Source organism: Mus musculus, chromosome 10 (genome assembly GCF_000001635.26).
Source record: "Mus musculus strain C57BL/6J chromosome 10, GRCm38.p6 C57BL/6J".
NCBI lineage: Eukaryota > Metazoa > Chordata > Mammalia > Rodentia > Muridae > Mus > Mus musculus.
This window is the reverse complement of record NC_000076.6, coordinates 52128903-52149018: the sequence shown is the minus strand read 5'-3', so window position 1 is coordinate 52149018 and position 20116 is coordinate 52128903. Positions and strand designations below refer to the sequence as shown.

Below are 20116 nucleotides of genomic sequence, written 5' to 3'. Positions count from 1 at the left end.
TTATGAATGTGGTTGCCCTTGCATTTGGAGCATAGAAGTTCAGAATTGAGAGTTCTCCTTGGTAAATTTTTCCTTTGATGAATATGAAGTGTCTTTCCTTATCTTTTTTGATGACTTTCGGTTGAAAGTCTTTTATTCTGTATTACAATGGCTACTCCCACTTGTTTCTTGGGGTCATTTGCTTGGAAATTTTTTTTCCAGCCCTTTACTCTGAGGTAGTGTTTGTCTTTAATACTGAGGTGCATTTCCTGTATACAGCAAAATGCTGGGTCCTGTTTACGTATCCAGTTTTAGTTTTTATTTTTTTATTGTGGAATTAAGTCCATTGATATTAAGAGATATTAATCAATAGTGATTGTTGCTCCCTGTAATTATTGATGTTATCTTTATGTTTGTGTGGTTATCTTCTTTTGGGTTTGTTGAAAGATTACTTTTTTGCTTTTTATAGAGTATAGTTTTCCTCCTTTTGATGGCATTTTCTTTTTTTTAATTTAATTTAATTTTATTTTTTTTCCATTTTTTATTAGGTATTTAGCTCATTTACATTTCCAGTGCTATACCAAAAGTCCCCCATACCCACCCACCCCCACTCCCCTACCCACCCACTCCCCCTTTTTGGCCCTGGCGTTCCCCTGTACTGGGACATATAAAGTTTGCGTGTCCAATGGGCCTCTCTTTCCAGTGATGGCCGACTAGGCCATCTTTTGATACATATGCAGCTAGAGTCAAGAGCTCCAGGGTACTGGTTAGTTCATAATGTTGTTCCACCTATAGGGTTGCAGATCCCTTTAGCTCCTTGGGTACTTTCTCTAGCTCCTCCATTGGGAGCCCTGTGATCCATCCATTAGCTGACTGTGAGCATCCACTTCTGTGTTTGCTAGGCCCCGGCATAGTCTCACAAGAGACAGCTACATCTGGGTCCTTTCGATAAAATCTTGCTAGTATATGTAATGGTGTCATCGTTTGGATGCTGATTATGGGGTGGATCCCTGGATATGGCAGTCTCTACATGGTCCATCCTTTCATCTCAGCTCCAAACTTTGTCTCTGTAACTCCTTCCATGGGTGTTTTGTTCCCAATTCTAAGGAGGGGCATAGTGTCCACACTTCAGTCTTCATTCTTCTTGAGTTTCATGTGTTTAGCAAATTGTATCTTATATCTTGGGTATCCTAGGTTTGGGGCTAATATCCACTTATCAGTGAGTACATATTGTGTGAGTTCCTTTGTGAATGTGTTACCTCACTCAGGATGATGCCCTCCAGGTCCATCCATTTGGCTAGGAATTTCATAAATTCATTCTTTTTAATAGCTGAGTAGTACTCCATTGTGTAGATGTACCACATTTTCTGTATCCATTCCTCTGTTGAGGGGCATCTGGGTTCTTTCCAGCTTCTGGCTATTATAAATAAGGCTGCTATGAACATAGTGGAGCATGTGTCCTTCTTACCAGTTGGGGCATCTTCTGGATATATGCCCAGGAGAGGTATTGCTGGATCCTGTGGTAGTACTATGTCCAATTTTCTGAGGAACCGCCAGACTGATTTCCAGAGTGGTTGTACAAGCCTGCAATCCCACCAACAATGGAGGAGTGTTCCTCTTTCTCCACATCCTCGCCAGCATCTGCTGTCACCTGAATTTTTGATCTTAGCCATTCTGAATGGTGTGAGGTGGAATCTCAGGGTTGTTTTGATTTGCATTTCCCTGATGATTAAGGATGTTGAACATTTTTTCAGGTGCTTCTCTGCCATTCGGTATTCCTCAGGTGAGAATTCTTTGTTCAGTTCTGAGCCCCATTTTTTAATGGGGTTATTTGATTTTCTGAAGTCCACCTTCTTGAGTTCTTTATATATGTTGGATATTAGTCCCCTATCTGATTTATGATAGGTAAAGATCCTTTCCCAATCTGTTGGTGGTCTTTTTGTCTTATTGACGGTGTCTTTTGCCTTGCAGAAACTTTGGAGTTTCATTAGGTCCCATTTGTGAATTCTCGATCTTACACCTGGTGCTATTTGTGTATTGGTTTCTGTCATCACTGCTAAACTTCGTGTTGCTGTGGACCAGCAACTATAGACCAGCCATAAATGGATAGCCAAAGCTGTGTTTGAGCATAACTTTCCTGACTGAAATAGGCAGTGAACACCTTTGCCCTGAGAACTACCTTTTGCCAGCCTCTGATCCATCAGGCAGTAATATTTAGTAAACTTTGACTATTTTTTACTTTATGATAAACTGAATGTGCCTATCTGCTACATACCTCCAAAAATAGCTGAGAATGAGGGCTGGAGATGTAGTTCAGGGTGCTTGCCTACCATGTACCAAGCCCTGAGTTCAATTCCCAGCAATGCATAACCTGGATGTGGTGATACACCTGTATGTAATTGAGGAGGTAGAACTAGGAATGTTAGAAGTTCAAGGTCATCCTCAGCTATGTAGGAAGCTCGAGGCTAGCTTGGGATACATGAGGGTACCTCTTCCTTCTCCTCCTCCTGATTTTTCACACACACATTGAGAATGAATTGGCAGGTTGTATCCACCCCCCCCCCCCAAGTTGATTTCACCTCTTGTAATCATGTTAGAGTTGTTTATTATTATTATTATTATTATTATTATTATTATTATGATTATTATTTTAAATTAAGGTCCTGGTTATACCTGGTAGTGTTATTGAGAATCCCTCCAATATGTAGGGTGACACTCTTGGCTGGGGTTGGTGACACACATTTATAATCTTAGTCCTTGAGAGGTTGATGCAGGAAGGTTTATAAATTCACAGCAAGCCTGGGCTACATGGTGAAATCCAAACTCAAAACTGTTTTTAAAAGTTTTACACTCTCACAGCCTTACTTGCTGGAAATACTGTCTGCTTCCATAAAGCTAAGTGAGTGGCCTGGGAGGAACTGGCATGGCCATCACCTTTACTATCACACTGACCCAGTTAGTACAACAAGCATGACTTCTAATTGCTCTGCATTTGAGATAGGTAACTGGCCAGTTTTGAGACTTCCTTGGTCTGTCCTTATGGTGCTGTTCTGGACAATGACATTATTTAACTCTTTAGGTCCTTCCGCCTGGCAGAACTGGACTTATGAAGTCAAAGTTTATTCCCAGGACATCCTTGAAATCACTCAAGTTTTCTCGAACATAAGCGGGACCATGCTTAATGTACCCGAACTGCAGAGTTCTACAAAGTACACTGTCTCTGTGAGAGCAAGTTCTCCTAAAGGCCCAGGCCCCTGGTCAGCACCATCAGTGGGTACCACCTTGGTACCAGGTAAGAAGAGGGTATGGGTCTAGAAAGTGATCTGAACAGTAAAGGGTTTGGCCTGAGTGTCTCTTACAGTTTCTTGCTTCAAATGTTACCAAGAGATAAGAATGAACAGTGTTGATCTCTTGAGGGTGAATCTTCAGTCTGAGAGCGGGAATCAAATAAACCACTGTGAATATTTGTCTTTCTTATCTAATATCTCATATACTTCAAGACAGATCTGAAGAAATCTTATTTACTTCTTCACTGATTTTTTCTTAGTTTAGTCATCTATTATGTCTTGTAGAAGTTGAAGGGTCTATGAATAACACCAAATTTCACTATCTCAGCTGGAAGAAATGGTTTTTACACACACACACACACACACACACACACACACACACACACACACACACACACACTCATCATAATTGCTTCTGGATTCTCTAAACAAAATAGTAGAAAAAAGTCATGGTGGGTAGGGAGGGTGGCTGTGATGATAGTGAAGTGACCACAGGTCTCTGGTATGCCACTATGAATCACTCTTATAGAGGTAGCATAAGTGTGTATTCCTCTTTATACTACATTTCAAATATTTATGTAAAAATAAGAATAAAATGTAACAGGATAGATGATTCTACTAAACAAATGTAATCGCTTGTGTTATTTTGTAATCTTTTCCCAAACTGTTGACATTTTATGCTTAAAAAAAGTATGCTATAGTTGGGAGTGTTGGCACACAGTTTTAATCACAGCACATGGGAAGCAGAGGCAAGCAGATCTCTATGAATTTGATGCCAGCCTGGTGCCACAGAGAAAAACCCTGCCTTTAAAAAAAACAGTATGCTTTATGTGATTTGTTGTTGTTGTTGTTAATTTCTTTTTATTTTACCATATAGCTACTGAACCACCATTCATCATGGCTGTGAAAGAAGATGGGCTCTGGAGCAAACCACTCTGTAGTTTTGGTCCAGGAGAATTCCTGTCCTCTGATGTAGGAAACGTGTCAGGTAGACACCCTCCCTTACCCAGGTGTAAGGTCCTACTCTGGTTCCTTGTCAGGTGACTCAGCAAAGAAATAACTGAGTTCTGGCTACCTGGGCAACGATGACTCAAGGATTTTGCCAGAACTATTGTTAAGAAAGTGGCAGCTGTGTGTGTATGGGGTGGAGTGGGGTGGGGTGTGGGGGTGTGGGGGCTGGAGAGGTGGCTCATCAGTTTAGGGCACTGAGGTCCTGGGTTAGGGTTAGGGTTAGGGTTAGGGTTAGGGTTAGGGTTAGGGTTAGGGTTAGGGTTAGGGTGAGCAATCACATGGTGGTTCACAACCATCTGTAATGGGATCTGGTGCCCTCTTCTGGTGTATCTGGAGACAGCTAGCTACAGTGTACTCATATAAATGAAATAAATATATCTAAAAAAAAAGTGACAGCTCTTAGGTAGGGATGTTATTTATTGTGTTGGCTTCAGAAGGGCTTTGATAGGTGCTCATGAGTTTCAATGTATCAATATTGTCCCTTAAGAGCCATCTGTTTTGTTCTGCTAAGACATTTTTTCTTAAATGATTTACAGACTAGAAACAGGAAGATTGCTGCATAACATTTTAAACAGTGTATTGGGAAAAACTGCTGACGAGGAGGACTCTGAGGTTACAACAGGGCACTATTGTTAGAAGTGTTCTTTCTAAAGTGGTGAGACAATAATCTTGCTTGAAGATGATCTCTTCTATAGTTACCTTCTTATTTTATATTTTGACTTCTTCCTTAAGCTGACAACAGCATTTCCACCCAACAGTGAGCTGGACTAAGGAGGTCAGCGTGAAGCTAGTGGAAAGAGTGTGACCTGGAGGTGTTTGCAAACTTGGTTCCTTCTCTTTGATCTTTAAGGCTTCAGACAGAGCAGACAGTCTCATGGGATCTAAGAAAATGCTAACTTCCCATCACTGTTTTGGGAGTCATATTAGATCACAAAGTACCTCAGACAACATCAGACAGATGATCTGTGTGGTTTTGTTCCTCTTCTGGGTTCCAGGGGTTGAGATTTGGGGCTTATTTTACTGAAATATTCTTTTTAGTGTGTGTGAGACAGGTTCTCACCATGAAGCCCTGGTTGACTTGGGACATGCTATATAGAATAGGCTGGTCTCAAATATGCAGCCATATAACTGCCTCTGCCTCCCAAGGCCTGACTGCACCACCACAACCAGCCCTTACTGAAATATTCTTGACAAACCCCTAAGTTCTCACCAATAGTTATGCCAATACTAGAGTTTACAAGCATCAGGGTGATTGACTCATTCCACTTCTATTTCACACATGGAGATAAGTGCGATTTGTTTGTCTTTGCTTTGAGATATGGATTGGTACAACAACAGCCTCTACTACAGTGACACAAAAGGCAACGTTTATGTGCGGCCTCTGAATGGGATGGATATCTCAGAGAATTATCACATACCCAGCATTGTAGGAGCTGGGGCTTTGGCCTTTGAATGGCTGGGTCACTTTCTCTACTGGGCTGGGAAGACATATGTGGTAAGTCAGAGCCTGGCATCTTGGGTGCTCTAAAGTAAATGCCTGCCCATTTCAGTGACTTGCATGCCATCGAGCCATTTCTCCAGGCCTGGGAACTAGTACTTTAAGATTAAAAAAGTACAGTGCCTTGAATGTAATAGTACTCAATAATTATAAGAATTAAAATCAGGAAAATATGTAGTAAAGAGGAGCAAGGAGAAGGCTTATCATCTATAAAGACATGTATATTCCTCTCAGTCTAAGTAAATTCTCTCTCTCTCCCTCCTCCTCCTCCTCCTCCTCCTCCTCCTCCTCCTCCTCCTCCTCCTCCTCCTCCTCCTCCTCCTCCTCTTCTTCTTCTTCTTCTTCTTCTTCTTCTTCTTCTTCTTTTCCTTCTCCTCCTCCTCCTCCTGGTGGTTCATGGTGGTAAAGAGCTTAGTGCGTGCTGGACAATGCTCTTCCATTGAGCTCCAGTCCCAGCCCCAATCAAATACCAAAATTGTCACTTTCATGTAGTACATTACTTTAATCACACACAGATGCCATCCCAAAGCCAGATGGATCTCTGATTTCAGGCCAGTCTGGTATGAGATCTAGGTCAGCCATGGTGCTACCTAGAGAGACTCTGAAAAAAATAAGAAGGTGTTCATAGATATTCTGACTGGATATATAATTATGAAAACTGAATGTTTTAACTCAACTTACTTCTCTTAGGCATGAAAATAAACAAGTTCTATGGAGATATTTTGCCATGTCTGCCATCATTTCCAAAGTCTTAGCCAGCACCACAGAACGCTGATGACTATCTGTGGTTGAATGAGTAAATGAGCATATGAATGAGGGAGAGAACTTACTAATGATTGACTGGATTTCACCATTCAGAAGTGATGATGCCATTTCAAAAGAATTATCTGGCAATATTGTCATGTATTCTAGATCCAAAGGCAGTCTGTGTTGACGGGACACACGGACATTGTGACTCATGTGAAGCTGTTGGTGAATGACATGGCTGTGGATTCAGTTGGTGGCTATCTCTATTGGACAACACTCTACTCAGTTGAAAGCACCAGACTCAATGGAGAAAGTTCTCTTGTACTACAGGCTCAGCCCTGGCTCTCTGGAAAAAAGGTGACAAAATAAAAATAGGATGCAATTATTTCATGACACTAAGTGGTCATTCTATAGTTGTGACAGTGCTGCCACCACTTACTTTAGTTGAGATAGAATTAGAATAAGATCACCGTTAGAATAAGATCACAGTATGACTAGTATTTCCCTACACCTTATATGGGGGGTCAGAACTGATTAATTATTCAATTCAGATATAAAACAGAGATTTTTGTAGTTTGCCTTGTCCTGAGTGGGTTCACAGCGGGCAGCGTTTTAATGTTAATACATGCATGCAATGCACTCTGATTCCTCCTTTATGTATTTCTCTCACATCCCTGTCAATCCCCACTCATTTCTACCAGTCACTTTCTTCGGTTCATGGCTTCTGGGTTTGTTCAGTGACTGATTTACTTTAACCAGGACCATTGGTGTGATCATTGGATTGGAGCTATGTATTGAAGCCAAGTGGGGTCACGAGTGGCTCCACAACTAAAGGCAATGTTCTTTCTCTTCCCAAATCTATAGAAGCCAATAGTTCAACAGTGAGGGTTAGGGACCCCTGAGTTCCTCCTCCATATGTGCCTGTTGAAGGGCACATTCTTGTGTGGACTGAATGAAGGTATCCTTAGTTGTTCATGAGTCCAATAGCTATATCTCACCCAGAAGACATCATTTGATAGCTCTTGGTTCTATCTTCAAGCTTTTGAATTCTTTCTACCTGCATTCTGAAATGCTACTGAGCCTTAGGGGACATTGAATACATGTCTTGTAAAGGACTCTGAGCAATCATCTCTAACTTATTTTTAACTCCTTGGGCAGCCATGAGTCTCTACATTTGCCATTGTTTGTAGGCTTAGAATTTTCAAAACCTACTTTAATTAGCATTTTTAAATCTACCTTTTAGCCCACCAACAAGAGGTAGCAGAGAAAGAAGGTTAGTAGGAAAAGGGGGTTGTGGAATTGCTTAGAAGTTGTACTTTGGGACTCGAGACTCGAGCCCCGGGCTACCTTGCCAGCAGAGTCTTGCCCAACACCCGCAAGGGTCCACACGGGACTCCCCACGGGACCCTAAGACCTCTGGTGAGTGGATCACAGTGCCTGCCCCAATCCAATCGCGCGGAACTTGAGACTGCGGTACATAGGGAAGCAGGCTACCCGGGCCTGATCTGGGGCACAAGTCCCTTCCGCTCGACTCGAGACTCGAGCCCCGGGCTACCTTGCCAGCAGAGTCTTGCCCAACACCCACAAGGGTCCACACGGGACTCCCCACGGGACCCTAAGACCTCTGGTGAGTGGACCACAGTGCCTGCCCCAATCCAATCGCGCGGAACTTGAGACTGCGGTACATAGGGAAGCAGGCTACCCGGGCCTGATCTGGGGCACAAGTCCCTTCCGCTCGACTCGAGACTCGAGCCCCGGGCTACCTTGCCAGCAGAGTCTTGCCCAACACCCGCAAGGGCCCACACGGGACTCCCCACGGGACCCTAAGACCTCTGGTGAGTGGAACACAGCGCCTACCCCAATCCAATCGCATGGAACTTGAGACTGCGGTACATAGGGAAGCAGGCTATCCGGGCTTGACTGGGGCACAAACCCCTTCCACTCCACTCGAGCCCCGGCTACCTTGCCAGCTGAGTCGCCTGACACCCGCAAGGGCCCACACAAGATTCCACACGTGATCCTAAGACCTCTAGTGAGTGGAACACAACTTCTGCCAGGAGTCTGGTTCGAACACCAGATATCTGGGTACCTGCCTTGCAAGAAGAGAGCTTGCCTGCAGAGAATACTCTGCCCACTGAAACTAAGGAGAGTGCTACCCTCCAGGTCTGCTCATAGAGGCTAACAGAGTCACCTGAAGAACAAGCTCTTAACAGTGACAACTAAAACAGCTAGCTTCAGAGATTACCAGATGGCGAAAGGCAAACGTAAGAATCCTACTAACAGAAATCAAGACCACTCACCATCATCAGAACGCAGCACTCCCACCCCACCTAGTCCTGGGCACTCCAACACAACCGAAAATCTAGACCCAGATTTAAAAACATTTCTCATGATGATGATAGAGGACATCAAGAAGGACTTTCATAAGTCACTTAAAGATTTACAGGAGAGCACTGCTAAAGAGTTACAGGCTCTTAAAGAAAAGCAGGAAAACACAGCCAAACAGGTGATGGAAATGAACAAAACCATACTAGAACTAAAAGGGGAAGTAGACACAATAAAGAAAACCCAAAGCGAGGCAACGCTGGAGATAGAAACCCTAGGAAAGAGATCTGGAACCATAGATGCGAGCATCAGCAACAGAATACAAGAAATGGAAGAGAGAATCTCAGGTGCAGAAGATTCCATAGAGAACATCGACACAACAGTCAAAGAAAATACAAAATGCAAAAGGATCCTAACTCAAAACATCCAGGTAATCCAGGACACAATGAGAAGACCAAACCTACGGATAATAGGAATTGATGAGAATGAAGATTTTCAACTTAAAGGGCCAGCTAATATCTTCAACAAAATAATAGAAGAAAACTTCCCAAACATAAAAAAAGAGATGCCCATGATCATACAAGAAGCATACAGAACTCCAAATAGACTGGACCAGAAAAGAAATTCCTCCCGACACATAATAATCAGAACAACAAATGCACTAAATAAAGATAGAATATTAAAAGCAGTAAGGGAGAAAGGTCAAGTAACATATAAAGGAAGGCCTATCAGAATTACACCAGACTTTTCACCAGAGACTATGAAAGCCAGAAGAGCCTGGACAGATGTTATACAGACACTAAGAGAACACAAATGCCAGCCCAGGCTACTATACCCGGCCAAACTCTCAATTACCATAGATGGAGAAACCAAAGTATTCCACGACAAAACCAAGTTCACACAATATCTTTCCACGAATCCAGCCCTTCAAAGGATAATAACAGAAAAGAAGCAATACAAGGACGGAAATCACGCCCTAGAACAACCAAGAAACTAATCATTCAACAAACCAAAAAGAAGACAGCCACAAGAACAGAATGCCAACTCTAACAACAAAAATAAAAGGGAGCAACAATTACTTTTCCTTAATATCTCTTAATATCAATGGACTCAATTCCCCAATAAAAAGACATAGACTAACAGACTGGCTACACAAACAGGACCCAACATTCTGCTGCTTACAGGAAACCCATCTCAGGGAAAAAGACAGACACTACCTCAGAGTGAAAGGCTGGAAAACAATTTTCCAAGCAAATGGACTGAAGAAACAAGCTGGAGTAGCCATTTTAATATCGGATAAAATCGACTTCCAACCCAAAGTTATCAAAAAAGACAAGGAGGGACACTTCATACTCATCAAAGGTAAAATCCTCCAAGAGGAACTCTCAATTCTGAATATCTACGCACCAAATGCAAGGGCAGCCACATTCATTAGAGACACTTTAGTAAAGCTCAAAGCATACATTGCACCTCACACAATAATAGTGGGAGACTTCAACACACCACTTTCTTCAAAGGACAGATCGTGGAAACAGAAACTAAACAGGGACACAGTGAAACTAACAGAAGTGATGAAACAAATGGACTTAACAGATATCTACAGAACATTTTATCCTAAAACAAAAGGATATACCTTCTTCTCAGCACCTCATGGGACCTTCTCCAAAATTGACCATATAATTGGTCACAAAACAGGCCTCAATAGATACAAAAATATTGAAATTGTCCCATGTATCCTATCAGACCACCATGGCCTAAGACTGATCTTCAATAACAACATAAATAATGGAAAGCCAACATTCACGTGGAAACTGAATAACACTCTTCTCAATGATACCTTGGTCAAGGAAGGAATAAAGAAAGAAATTAAAGACTTTTTAGAGTTTAATGAAAATGAAGCCACAACGTACCCAAACCTATGGGACACAATGAAAGCATTTCTAAGAGGGAAACTCATAGCGCTGAGTGCCTCCAAGAAGAAACGGGAGACAGCACATACTAGCAGCTTCACAACACATCTAAAAGCCCTAGAAAAAAAGGAAGCAAATTCACCCAAGAGGAGTAGACGGCAGGAAATAATCAAACTCAGGGGTGAAATCAACCAAGTGGAAACAAGAAGAACTATTCAAAGAATTAACCAAACGAGGAGTTGGTTCTTTGAGAAAATCAACAAGATAGACAAACCCTTAGCCAGACTCACTAGAGGGCACAGGGAAAGCATTCTAATTGACAAAATCAGAACTGAAAAGGGAGACATAACAACAGATCCTGAAGAAATCCAAAACACCATCAGATCCTTCTACAAAAGGCTATACTCAACAAAACTGGAAAACCTGGACGAAATGGACAAATTTCTGGACAGATACCAGGTACCAAAGTTGAATCAGGATCAAGTTGACCATCTAAACAGTCCCATATCACCTAAAGAAATAGAAGCAGTTATTAATAGTCTCCCAACCAAAAAAAGCCCAGGACCAGACGGGTTTAGTGCAGAGTTCTATCAGACCTTCAAAGAAGATCTAATTCCAATTCTGCACAAACTATTTCACAAAATAGAAGTAGAAGGTACTCTACCCAACTCATTTTATGAAGCCACTATTACTCTGATACCTAAACCACAGAAAGATCCAACAAAGATAGAGAACTTCAGACCAATTTCTCTTATGAATATCGATGCAAAAATCCTCAATAAAATTCTCGCTAACCGAATCCAAGAACACATTAAAGCAATCATCCATCCTGACCAAGTAGGTTTTATTCCAGGGATGCAGGGATGGTTTAATATACGAAAATCCATCAATGTAATCCACTATATAAACAAACTCAAAGACAAAAACCACATGATCATCTCGTTAGATGCAGAAAAAGCATTTGACAAGATCCAACACCCATTCATGATAAAAGTCTTGGAAAGATCAGGAATTCAAGGCCCATACCTAAACATGATAAAAGCAATCTACAGCAAACCAGTAGCCAACATCAAAGTAAATGGAGAGAAGCTGGAAGCAATCCCACTAAAATCAGGGACTAGACAAGGCTGCCCACTTTCTCCCTACCTTTTCAACATAGTACTTGAAGTATTAGCCAGAGCAATTCGACAACAAAAGGAGATCAAGGGGATACAAATTGGAAAAGAGGAAGTCAAAATATCACTTTTTGCAGATGATATGATAGTATATATAAGTGACCCTAAAAATTCTACCAGAGAACTCCTTAACCTGATAAACAGCTTCGGTGAAGTAGCTGGATATAAAATAAACTCAAACAAGTCAATGGCCTTTCTCTATACAAAGAATAAACAGGCTGAGAAAGAAATTAGGGAAACAACACCCTTCTCAATAGTCACAAATAATATAAAATATCTTGGCGTGACTCTAACTAAGGAGGTGAAAGATCTGTATGATAAAAACTTCAAATCTCTGAAGAAAGAAATTAAAGAAGATCTCAGAAGATGGAAAGATCTCCCATGCTCATGGATTGGCAGGATCAACATTGTAAAAATGGCTATCTTGCCAAAAGCAATCTACAGATTCAATGCAATCCCCATCAAAATTCCAACTCAATTCTTCAACGAATTGGAAGGAGCAATTTGCAAATTTGTCTGGAATAACAAAAAACCTAGGATAGCAAAAAGTCTTCTCAAGGATAAAAGAACTTCTGGCGGAATCACCATGCCAGACCTAAAGCTTTACTACAGAGCAATTGTGATAAAAACTGCATGGTACTGGTATAGAGACAGACAAGTAGACCAATGGAATAGAATTGAAGATCCAGAAATGAACCCACACACCTATGGTCACTTGATCTTCGACAAGGGAGCTAAAACCATCCAGTGGAAGAAAGACAGCATTTTCAACAATTGGTGCTGGCACAACTGTTTGTTATCGTGTAGAAGAATGCGAATCGATCCATACTTATCTCCTTGTACTAAGGTCAAATCTAAGTGGATCAAGGAACTTCACATAAAACCAGAGACACTGAAACTTATAGAGGAGAAAGTGGGGAAAAGCCTTGAAGATATGGGCACAGGGGAAAAATTCCTGAACAGAACAGCAATGGCTTGTGCTGTAAGATCGAGAATCGACAAATGGGACCTAATGAAACTCCAAAGTTTCTGCAAGGCAAAAGACACCGTCAATAAGACAAAAAGACCACCAACAGATTGGGAAAGGATCTTTACCTATCCTAAATCAGATAGGGGACTAATATCCAACATATATAAAGAACTCAAGAAGGTGGACTTCAGAAAATCAAATAACTCCATTAAAAAATGGGGCTCAGAACTGAACAAAGAATTCTCACCTGAGGAATACCGAATGGCAGAGAAGCACTTGAAAAAATGTTCAACATCCTTAATCATCAGGGAAATGCAAATCAAAACAACCCTGAGATTCCACCTCACACCAGTCAGAATGGCTAAGATCAAAAATTCAGGTGACAGCAGATGCTGGCGAGGATGTGGAGAAAGAGGAACACTCCTCCATTGTTGGTGGGAGTGCAGGCTTGTACAACCACTCTGGAAATCAGTCTGGCGGTTCCTCAGAAAACTGGACATAGTACTACCGGAGGATCCAGCAATACCTCTCCTGGGCATATATCCAGAAGATGCCCCAACAGGTAAGAAGGACACATGCTCCACTATGTTCATAGCAGCCTTATTTATAATAGCCAGAAGCTGGAAAGAACCTAGATGCCCCTCAACAGAGGAATGGATACAGAAAATGTGGTACATCTACACAATGGAGTACTACTCAGCTATTAAAAAGAATGAATTTATGAAATTCCTAGCCAAATGGATGGACCTGGAGGGCATCATCCTGAGTGAGGTAACACATTCACAAAGAAACTCACACAATATGTATTCACTGATAAGTGGATATTAGCCCCAAACCTAGGATACCCAAGATATAAGATATAATTTGCTAAACACATGAAACTCAAGAAGAATGAAGACTGAAGTGTGGACACTATGCCCCTCCTTAGATTTGAGAACAAAACACCCATGGAAGGAGTTACAGAGACAATGTTTGGAGCTGAGATGAAAGGATGGACCATGTAGAGACTGCCATATCCAGGGATCCACCCCATAATCAGCATCCAAACGCTGACACCATTGCATACACTAGCAAGATTTTATTGAAAGGACGCAGATGTAGCTGTCTCTTGTGAGACTATGCCGGGGCCCAGCAAACACAGAAGTGGATGCTCACAGTCAGCTAATGGATGGATCATAGGGCTCCCAATGGAGGAGCTAGAGAAAGTAGCCAAGGAGCTAAAGGGATCTGCAACCCTATAGGTGGAACAACATTATGAGCTAACCAGTACCCCGGAGCTCTTGACTCTAGCTGCATATATATCAAAAGATGGCCTAGTCGGCCATCACTGGAAAGAGAGGCCCATTGGACTTGCAAACTTTATATGCCCCAGTACAGGGGAATACCAGGGCCAAAAAGGGGGAGTGGGTGGGCAGGGGAGTGGGGGTGGGTGGATATGGGGGACTTTTGGTATAGCATTGGAAATGTAAATGAGTTAAATACCTAATAAAAAATGGAAAAAAAAATAAAAAATAAAAATCTGATGTAGGAAAAAAAAAAAAAAAAAAGAAGTTGTACTTTGGGTAGTCCAGTCAAACACCAAACACAAATCAGCAGCAGCACTTGATCTAGCAGAAACTGCCAGGCTCCATCCACCAAATTTGCATGAGTCATTGGAAGCTGCAAGAGTAAGAATACCACAGGCCAATTGGAAATAAATAAAGACCAGGGAAGCATTGATTGCAAGGCATCCTCTCACTGTCTGTGGGGTTATATTTATATTCTTTCTAGACATTATGATCCCTCCCAAGTGTTTGCTCCAGCAAAACATGCCCTCTAACATGTCTTCTTCAGCAAAACATCCTCTCACAAGACAGCTTTCAAAAAAATATCACATGGAACAACTGAGTTTCCAAGGAAACCAGAAATTCTACTTCAGTTGTTGTTGTTGTTTTATTAACTGTTTAAAAGTATACTTTCCCCCCTTTTTTTATTATATATTTTCTACTTCAATTGTTAACAGGAAAGAGACTTCTGTGGTTAAGGCTGAAAGTTTCTTTTATTTATAGATATAAACATAGATATTTAGAAGGCAACTTGATGCTATGTCAATTATGCTAAACAACAGTATTTATTTCTTCCTCTAGGTTCTAATGATTGCCCTGACATAGGTTTTAATGAGGTCCCCAGTACAGGGCATGGATTGCTCCTGTGGAGTGAGCCTCAAATCCAGTCATCAAGTTGGTTACCCCCTGTCCTTTAGTAATAGTGTTACTATTGCACAAGTGGACACACATTGCTCAGCAAGTTGTTCTTATAGTTGCTAGGGTTCAAATGAGGTAAGGCTGTTAATGACTTTTTCTCTAAATAGCTTGCAAAAACCTTCCTGGACTCTGAAAGCTAGCCTTGAGGGAGAAAGCTTCCAGCTTAGTTCCAGCTTGGTTTTCCTGTGCATACAGCCAAGATATGTGTTATCTTCAGCAACAGCGTCTTATAATCTGGTTCTTTTCACTTTATCTTTAGAGACAAAATTTCCTCACGGAGCCTTGAGGTCATTAGTTCAGCCGGGCTGCCTGGGTAATAAACTCCAGTGCTCTACCTGTCTCTGGTTCCCTAGCACTGCCATTGTAGATAAGCACTGACTCACCCTAGCATGGAGGCATGGAGGCACGGAGGCAAAGGATCTGAACTCAGGTCATGTACAGCATGTAGTTCACCAATGGTGCCATCTCCTCAGCTTGCTTCTGTGAATTTTGAACTGATACTGTTTTTCACTGGGCAAATCCCTCTATATAGCTCCCTGACTTTCCTTCATGCCACTTGTGGACTGATCACAGACACAAGCTGCTTCCAATCAGCAGATATAGGAAAACAGTCACCTAATTATCTGTAGAAAGACACAATTATATAATTCAAAGAAGGAGATCCTGTAACTTTTTTTTTTCATATTTGACAAATTTAACTTAGAGCATTAGACTTGCATATTAGTTTATATCAGCTTTTTCTAGATGTGATAATTGTTACAGAGACATATGGGACACAGTCTAGCTTTATTTAGACATGGAAACTTGGAGAGACACACAGGAATGAGACTGGCCCAACATCTGGGATTTAGTTATCATTTTTTGATACTTTGTTGCATTTGGGCAAAGACTTACAGGATCCCTTGTTAAAACGGGAGGGGGGGGGTTGTTTCTTAGTTTAGAAATCTCTAGTGTGTTTTATTATAAATAGACAAAGATCTGAAGTTGAGCTTCACCTCAGCACCACAGGCAAAGCCAGGCACAGAGGCATGTGGCTGTACCCTTAGCACTAGGGGAAGGCACAGACAAGTGGATCCTGGACTTGCTGGCCAGCCAGAGGATGAGCTACAGGTGTAGTGAGAGACCCTATTTTAAAAATTAAGGTAGAGCTCTTACTCTTGCCTCTCTCTCTATTGCCTCTTTCACTCTTGCTCCCTGTCTCTCCCCATTCCCTTCCCCCCTCTACCCACATGGTCTTGTCCAGCCTCTACTTCTCTACTCTCTCCCTCTCTCTGCCTTCTGCCTCTACTACCCTCTTAACCACCCCCCGCCCCGCCTCCATGCCCTGAATAAACTCTATTCTATACTAAAAAAAAAAAAAAAAAAAAAAAAAAAAGAAAGGTAGAGAGTGACTGAAGAAGGCATCCAACATTGACATCTGGCCAACACACACACTTGTGCACATATACACGTACTACACACAAGAAATTAAAATAAAATAAGCAAAAAAAAATTTCAGGTTAATTGAAAAAACAAAAACAAAAACAAAAATAAAACAATCCCCAACACATCTGGAATCAGCAAGAAGCAAAAGCAGGACTCCATTTTAAAACCTGGAAAGCGTTCTTCACCTAGAGAAGGCATCAGTAGAGTTCTCTGGCAGACAGATTGGTCTGTGGTTGCACAACAAGCGAAGGTCCTCTGGTCAGGTACTTTACGATGCTTCCTTTGTAAAAGGGTAAACTGTCAGGAAGTGTTTTTTAGTTCTTGGACATTTTATTGAGTTCTTTTAAGGTTTCCAGTGATTCATGATTTTTTCTTTTTCTTTTCTGGCTCCTCTCTTCTTCCTCTCTTTCCCTTCAGCCCTTGCTATTCTTCCTCACCTCACCTTTATTTCCTCTTCATTAATGGGTCTCACACTGGCCTTTGACTCCTGTTAGTCCTACTTTCACTCTCCAAGTATTGGGATCATGGATCTTTCCCATCCCACCTGGCTTTCATCATTATTTAGAGCTTCTGTGTTTGTTTCTTTATTTATTAATTAATTCATTTATTTATTTAAGAACTGTTGTATCTTGCTAAGGATGAAGTCACCATTTTAACCCTTTTCGATGCCTCTGGGCTTCTATGTATGCTATGGACACCTCCACTATTCTCAGCTATTTGAAACACAACTATAAAAGCCAAAGAAAGCAACAAACAACAGAAAGATCCCTTCAATAGTTTCTTCTGTCTCATGAACTCTATTTCCTAGAACAAACAGTATTTCCTCAGGGCCCACCTAAACAGATATGAAACTAAGATGTGGGTCTCAATAAGAAGACAAAGAAAAAGTTATAATGGGTACTTTTCACATTTTACCTAGAAATGAGGCTTTATATACACTTGTTTATCTAATTACAACATATGAACACTCTACACGTATACATCTTTATAAACTGTGTGTCAGAATACTTTTGGATGCAATCAACAGAAAATACATTAGTTATTTTTAGGGTTTTTTGTTTGTTTGTTTGTTTGTTTTTGAGAAGGAATAGAGTCTCACATAGATTAGGCTAGCTTTCAATTCTCTATGAAGTAGAGGCTGTCCTTGAACTCCTGGTCTTATGACCTCCACTTTCTGAGTACTGGAATTACACTCATTCGACCCTGTGGCAAACTGGAATTATGTGTGTGTGTGTGTGGGGGGGGGCGTTAAGGCATCCTTGAGGTTCAGTATCACCCCCAGGGATCATAATATGATAGGGCACGACCTAGTAATTGAGATAAAATTTCTATTGTTCAGTATTCTTTTTATTTTTGCAGCATATAGGATTGAACAGATGTTTTCAAATATGCTAGACAAGTACTCTACAACTGAGCTATGTCCTCAGGCTTGGCTCACTTTCTTGCCTTATTCTCTGTTCAGGTTATTGCTCTAACACTAGACCTCAGTGATGGGCTCCTGTATTGGCTGGTGCAGGACAATCAGTGTATTCATCTGTACACAGCTGTTCTTCGAGGATGGAGGTAAGATGATCCCTGGAAGGCTGGAAGAGAATGTCCTGCCTTTCTAAATAGGTCTTTTTATTTCTTGTGAAAGCCCTGATGAAAGGAGATAGGCTTCATCTATACACAGAATTTTTTGTATTATGCTCATTTTTATAAAGAGTCAAATGAGCGGTTTAATTCTTTGTATTCAGGCTTACCCTTTTGCTTAAGTATCAACTTATACCAATAGCAAGTCCATTCATTCACAAAGCAGCATGGGCATAATCATGAGGGCATGCAGGCTTTTTCCCCCTTGTTGTTGGTTCTATGTGAACTAGGTTTCAGGTGAGATGACTGAGTGAAGTTATTGTGTAGATCAGAAGGATGCTTTCCCAGGCCAGTGTCTATTTTGTGTATCTGTGGATTGGGGTTCTTATAAATGTTAGAGTGGAGCCATTCATCCTGGGTAAACTCCCGAAAATTCTTTGGGCTTTGGCCATCTGCTTCTCCAACATCCCCCAATAGACTTTCTTTAAAAAAATAAAAAAAGAAAAAAAAACTTGTAATTGTGCTGTCCCTAGTGTTGGGTTATTGTAAGTCCTTGGTTATTCCAAGATCTCTGTCTCCATTCATATGGCCTCATTGAGCCTTTTGAAGAAATAGCAATTTTTTCCTCCTTTTTTTTTTTTTTTTTTTGTTGTTGTTGTGGCTTTCTTTCTCGATGGCAACTTTTTCCCAAGGCCTGCAAGAACTTAGCACTAGGTCTTTCTTCTGTGACTGCAAGTGTTATGGACACATAAGAAAAACTACATGTAAACAATTTAAGTTGTGATGTTAGTGTTACCCAAACCACAAGGATTTGTTGAAGCCTGAAACTTTTGTATATTCTTGTAATATATACATAACATACATATACGTGTATGTATATAATTATTAATAATGACGAAATTTGGTAACTTAAGAAAAACATTTAAAATCAATTTATATGAAAGTAAGTAAACATGTTGAAAGTTGCTGCAAATTTCTTTTTTGCTTATGTGTTCACAGACATGCATGTATTTAGAAGTACATAATTTGATGAGTGCTTGTATCTCCCAGTCCTCCCTCCCAGTCCAGATGCACACTCATTGGTATTATGTCTTAACAGTGGTGGGGATGCTACCATCACAGAGTTTGCAGCCTGGAGTACTTCTGAAATCTCCCAGAATGCACTGATGTACTACAGTGGTAGACTCTTCTGGATCAATGGATTTAGGATCATTACAGCACAGGAAATAGGTCAGAGAACCAGTGTGTCTGTTTCGGAGCCAGCGAAATTCAATCAGTTCACAATTATACAGACATCTCTCAAGCCTCTGCCAGGTACAATATTTTATCCATACCTATTACTTTCATGCTTCTCTTCAATAGGTATTCTGATAGATACTTTCTCTTGTTCAACATAACTCTTAAGAAAAAAAGTATATAGTATTATTAAAATATCAGTATTTTTATTTGTATATAGCAAATTTAATCTTAAACAAATTATTGCCTGCAAAAATTAAAAACAACTTTAAAGATACTTTAAAAGGAATGGAAAAATTTGACATTTATTTGTTTGGAGACAAGGTCTTGAGTAGCCAAGATTGACGTAGGATTCATTTTGTATCTGAGACTGTCCTTAAAGTTCTGATTTAAACTTAAATCTCTCTGCTTCCACCTTCTGGCGAGATTACAGGCATGCACCACCAAGCCTGGTTTTAATTTTAGGTGTTAGCAATTTCTGCTGGGTTTCCATGATTCTGTGCTTATTTTTCTTACCATTTCTTTCTTTTTCATTCCACAGGAAACTTTTCCTCTACTCCCAAGGTTATCCCAGATCCTGTTCAGGAGTCTTCATTTCGAATTGAAGGACACACTTCAAGTTTCCAAATCCTGTGGAATGAGCCCCCTGCGGTGGACTGGGGCATCGTTTTCTACAGTGTGGAATTTAGCACTCATTCCAAGGTCTGTTGCTGGTTTAGTGCTATTTCCCAAAGGACC

The 20116-nt window shown here is 40.9% G+C and overlaps 1 protein-coding gene across 7 annotated transcripts in view; it reads left to right on the top strand.

Moving 5' to 3' along the window:
* Positions 1-20116, top strand: part of Ros1 (Ros1 proto-oncogene) — a 150536-nt gene that overhangs the window by 46380 nt on the left and 84040 nt on the right. For all 7 annotated transcript variants that reach the window (XM_017313858.1, XM_017313855.1, XM_011243147.2 and 4 more), the window contains 7 exons: positions 3059-3271; positions 4144-4254; positions 5594-5772; positions 6688-6879; positions 18033-18133; positions 19242-19456; positions 19920-20080. In XM_017313858.1, coding sequence (XP_017169347.1) covers positions 3059-3271; positions 4144-4254; positions 5594-5772; positions 6688-6879; positions 18033-18133; positions 19242-19456; positions 19920-20080 — 1172 coding nt within the window. The remainder of the gene's footprint in view (positions 1-3058; positions 3272-4143; positions 4255-5593; positions 5773-6687; positions 6880-18032; positions 18134-19241; positions 19457-19919; positions 20081-20116) is intronic.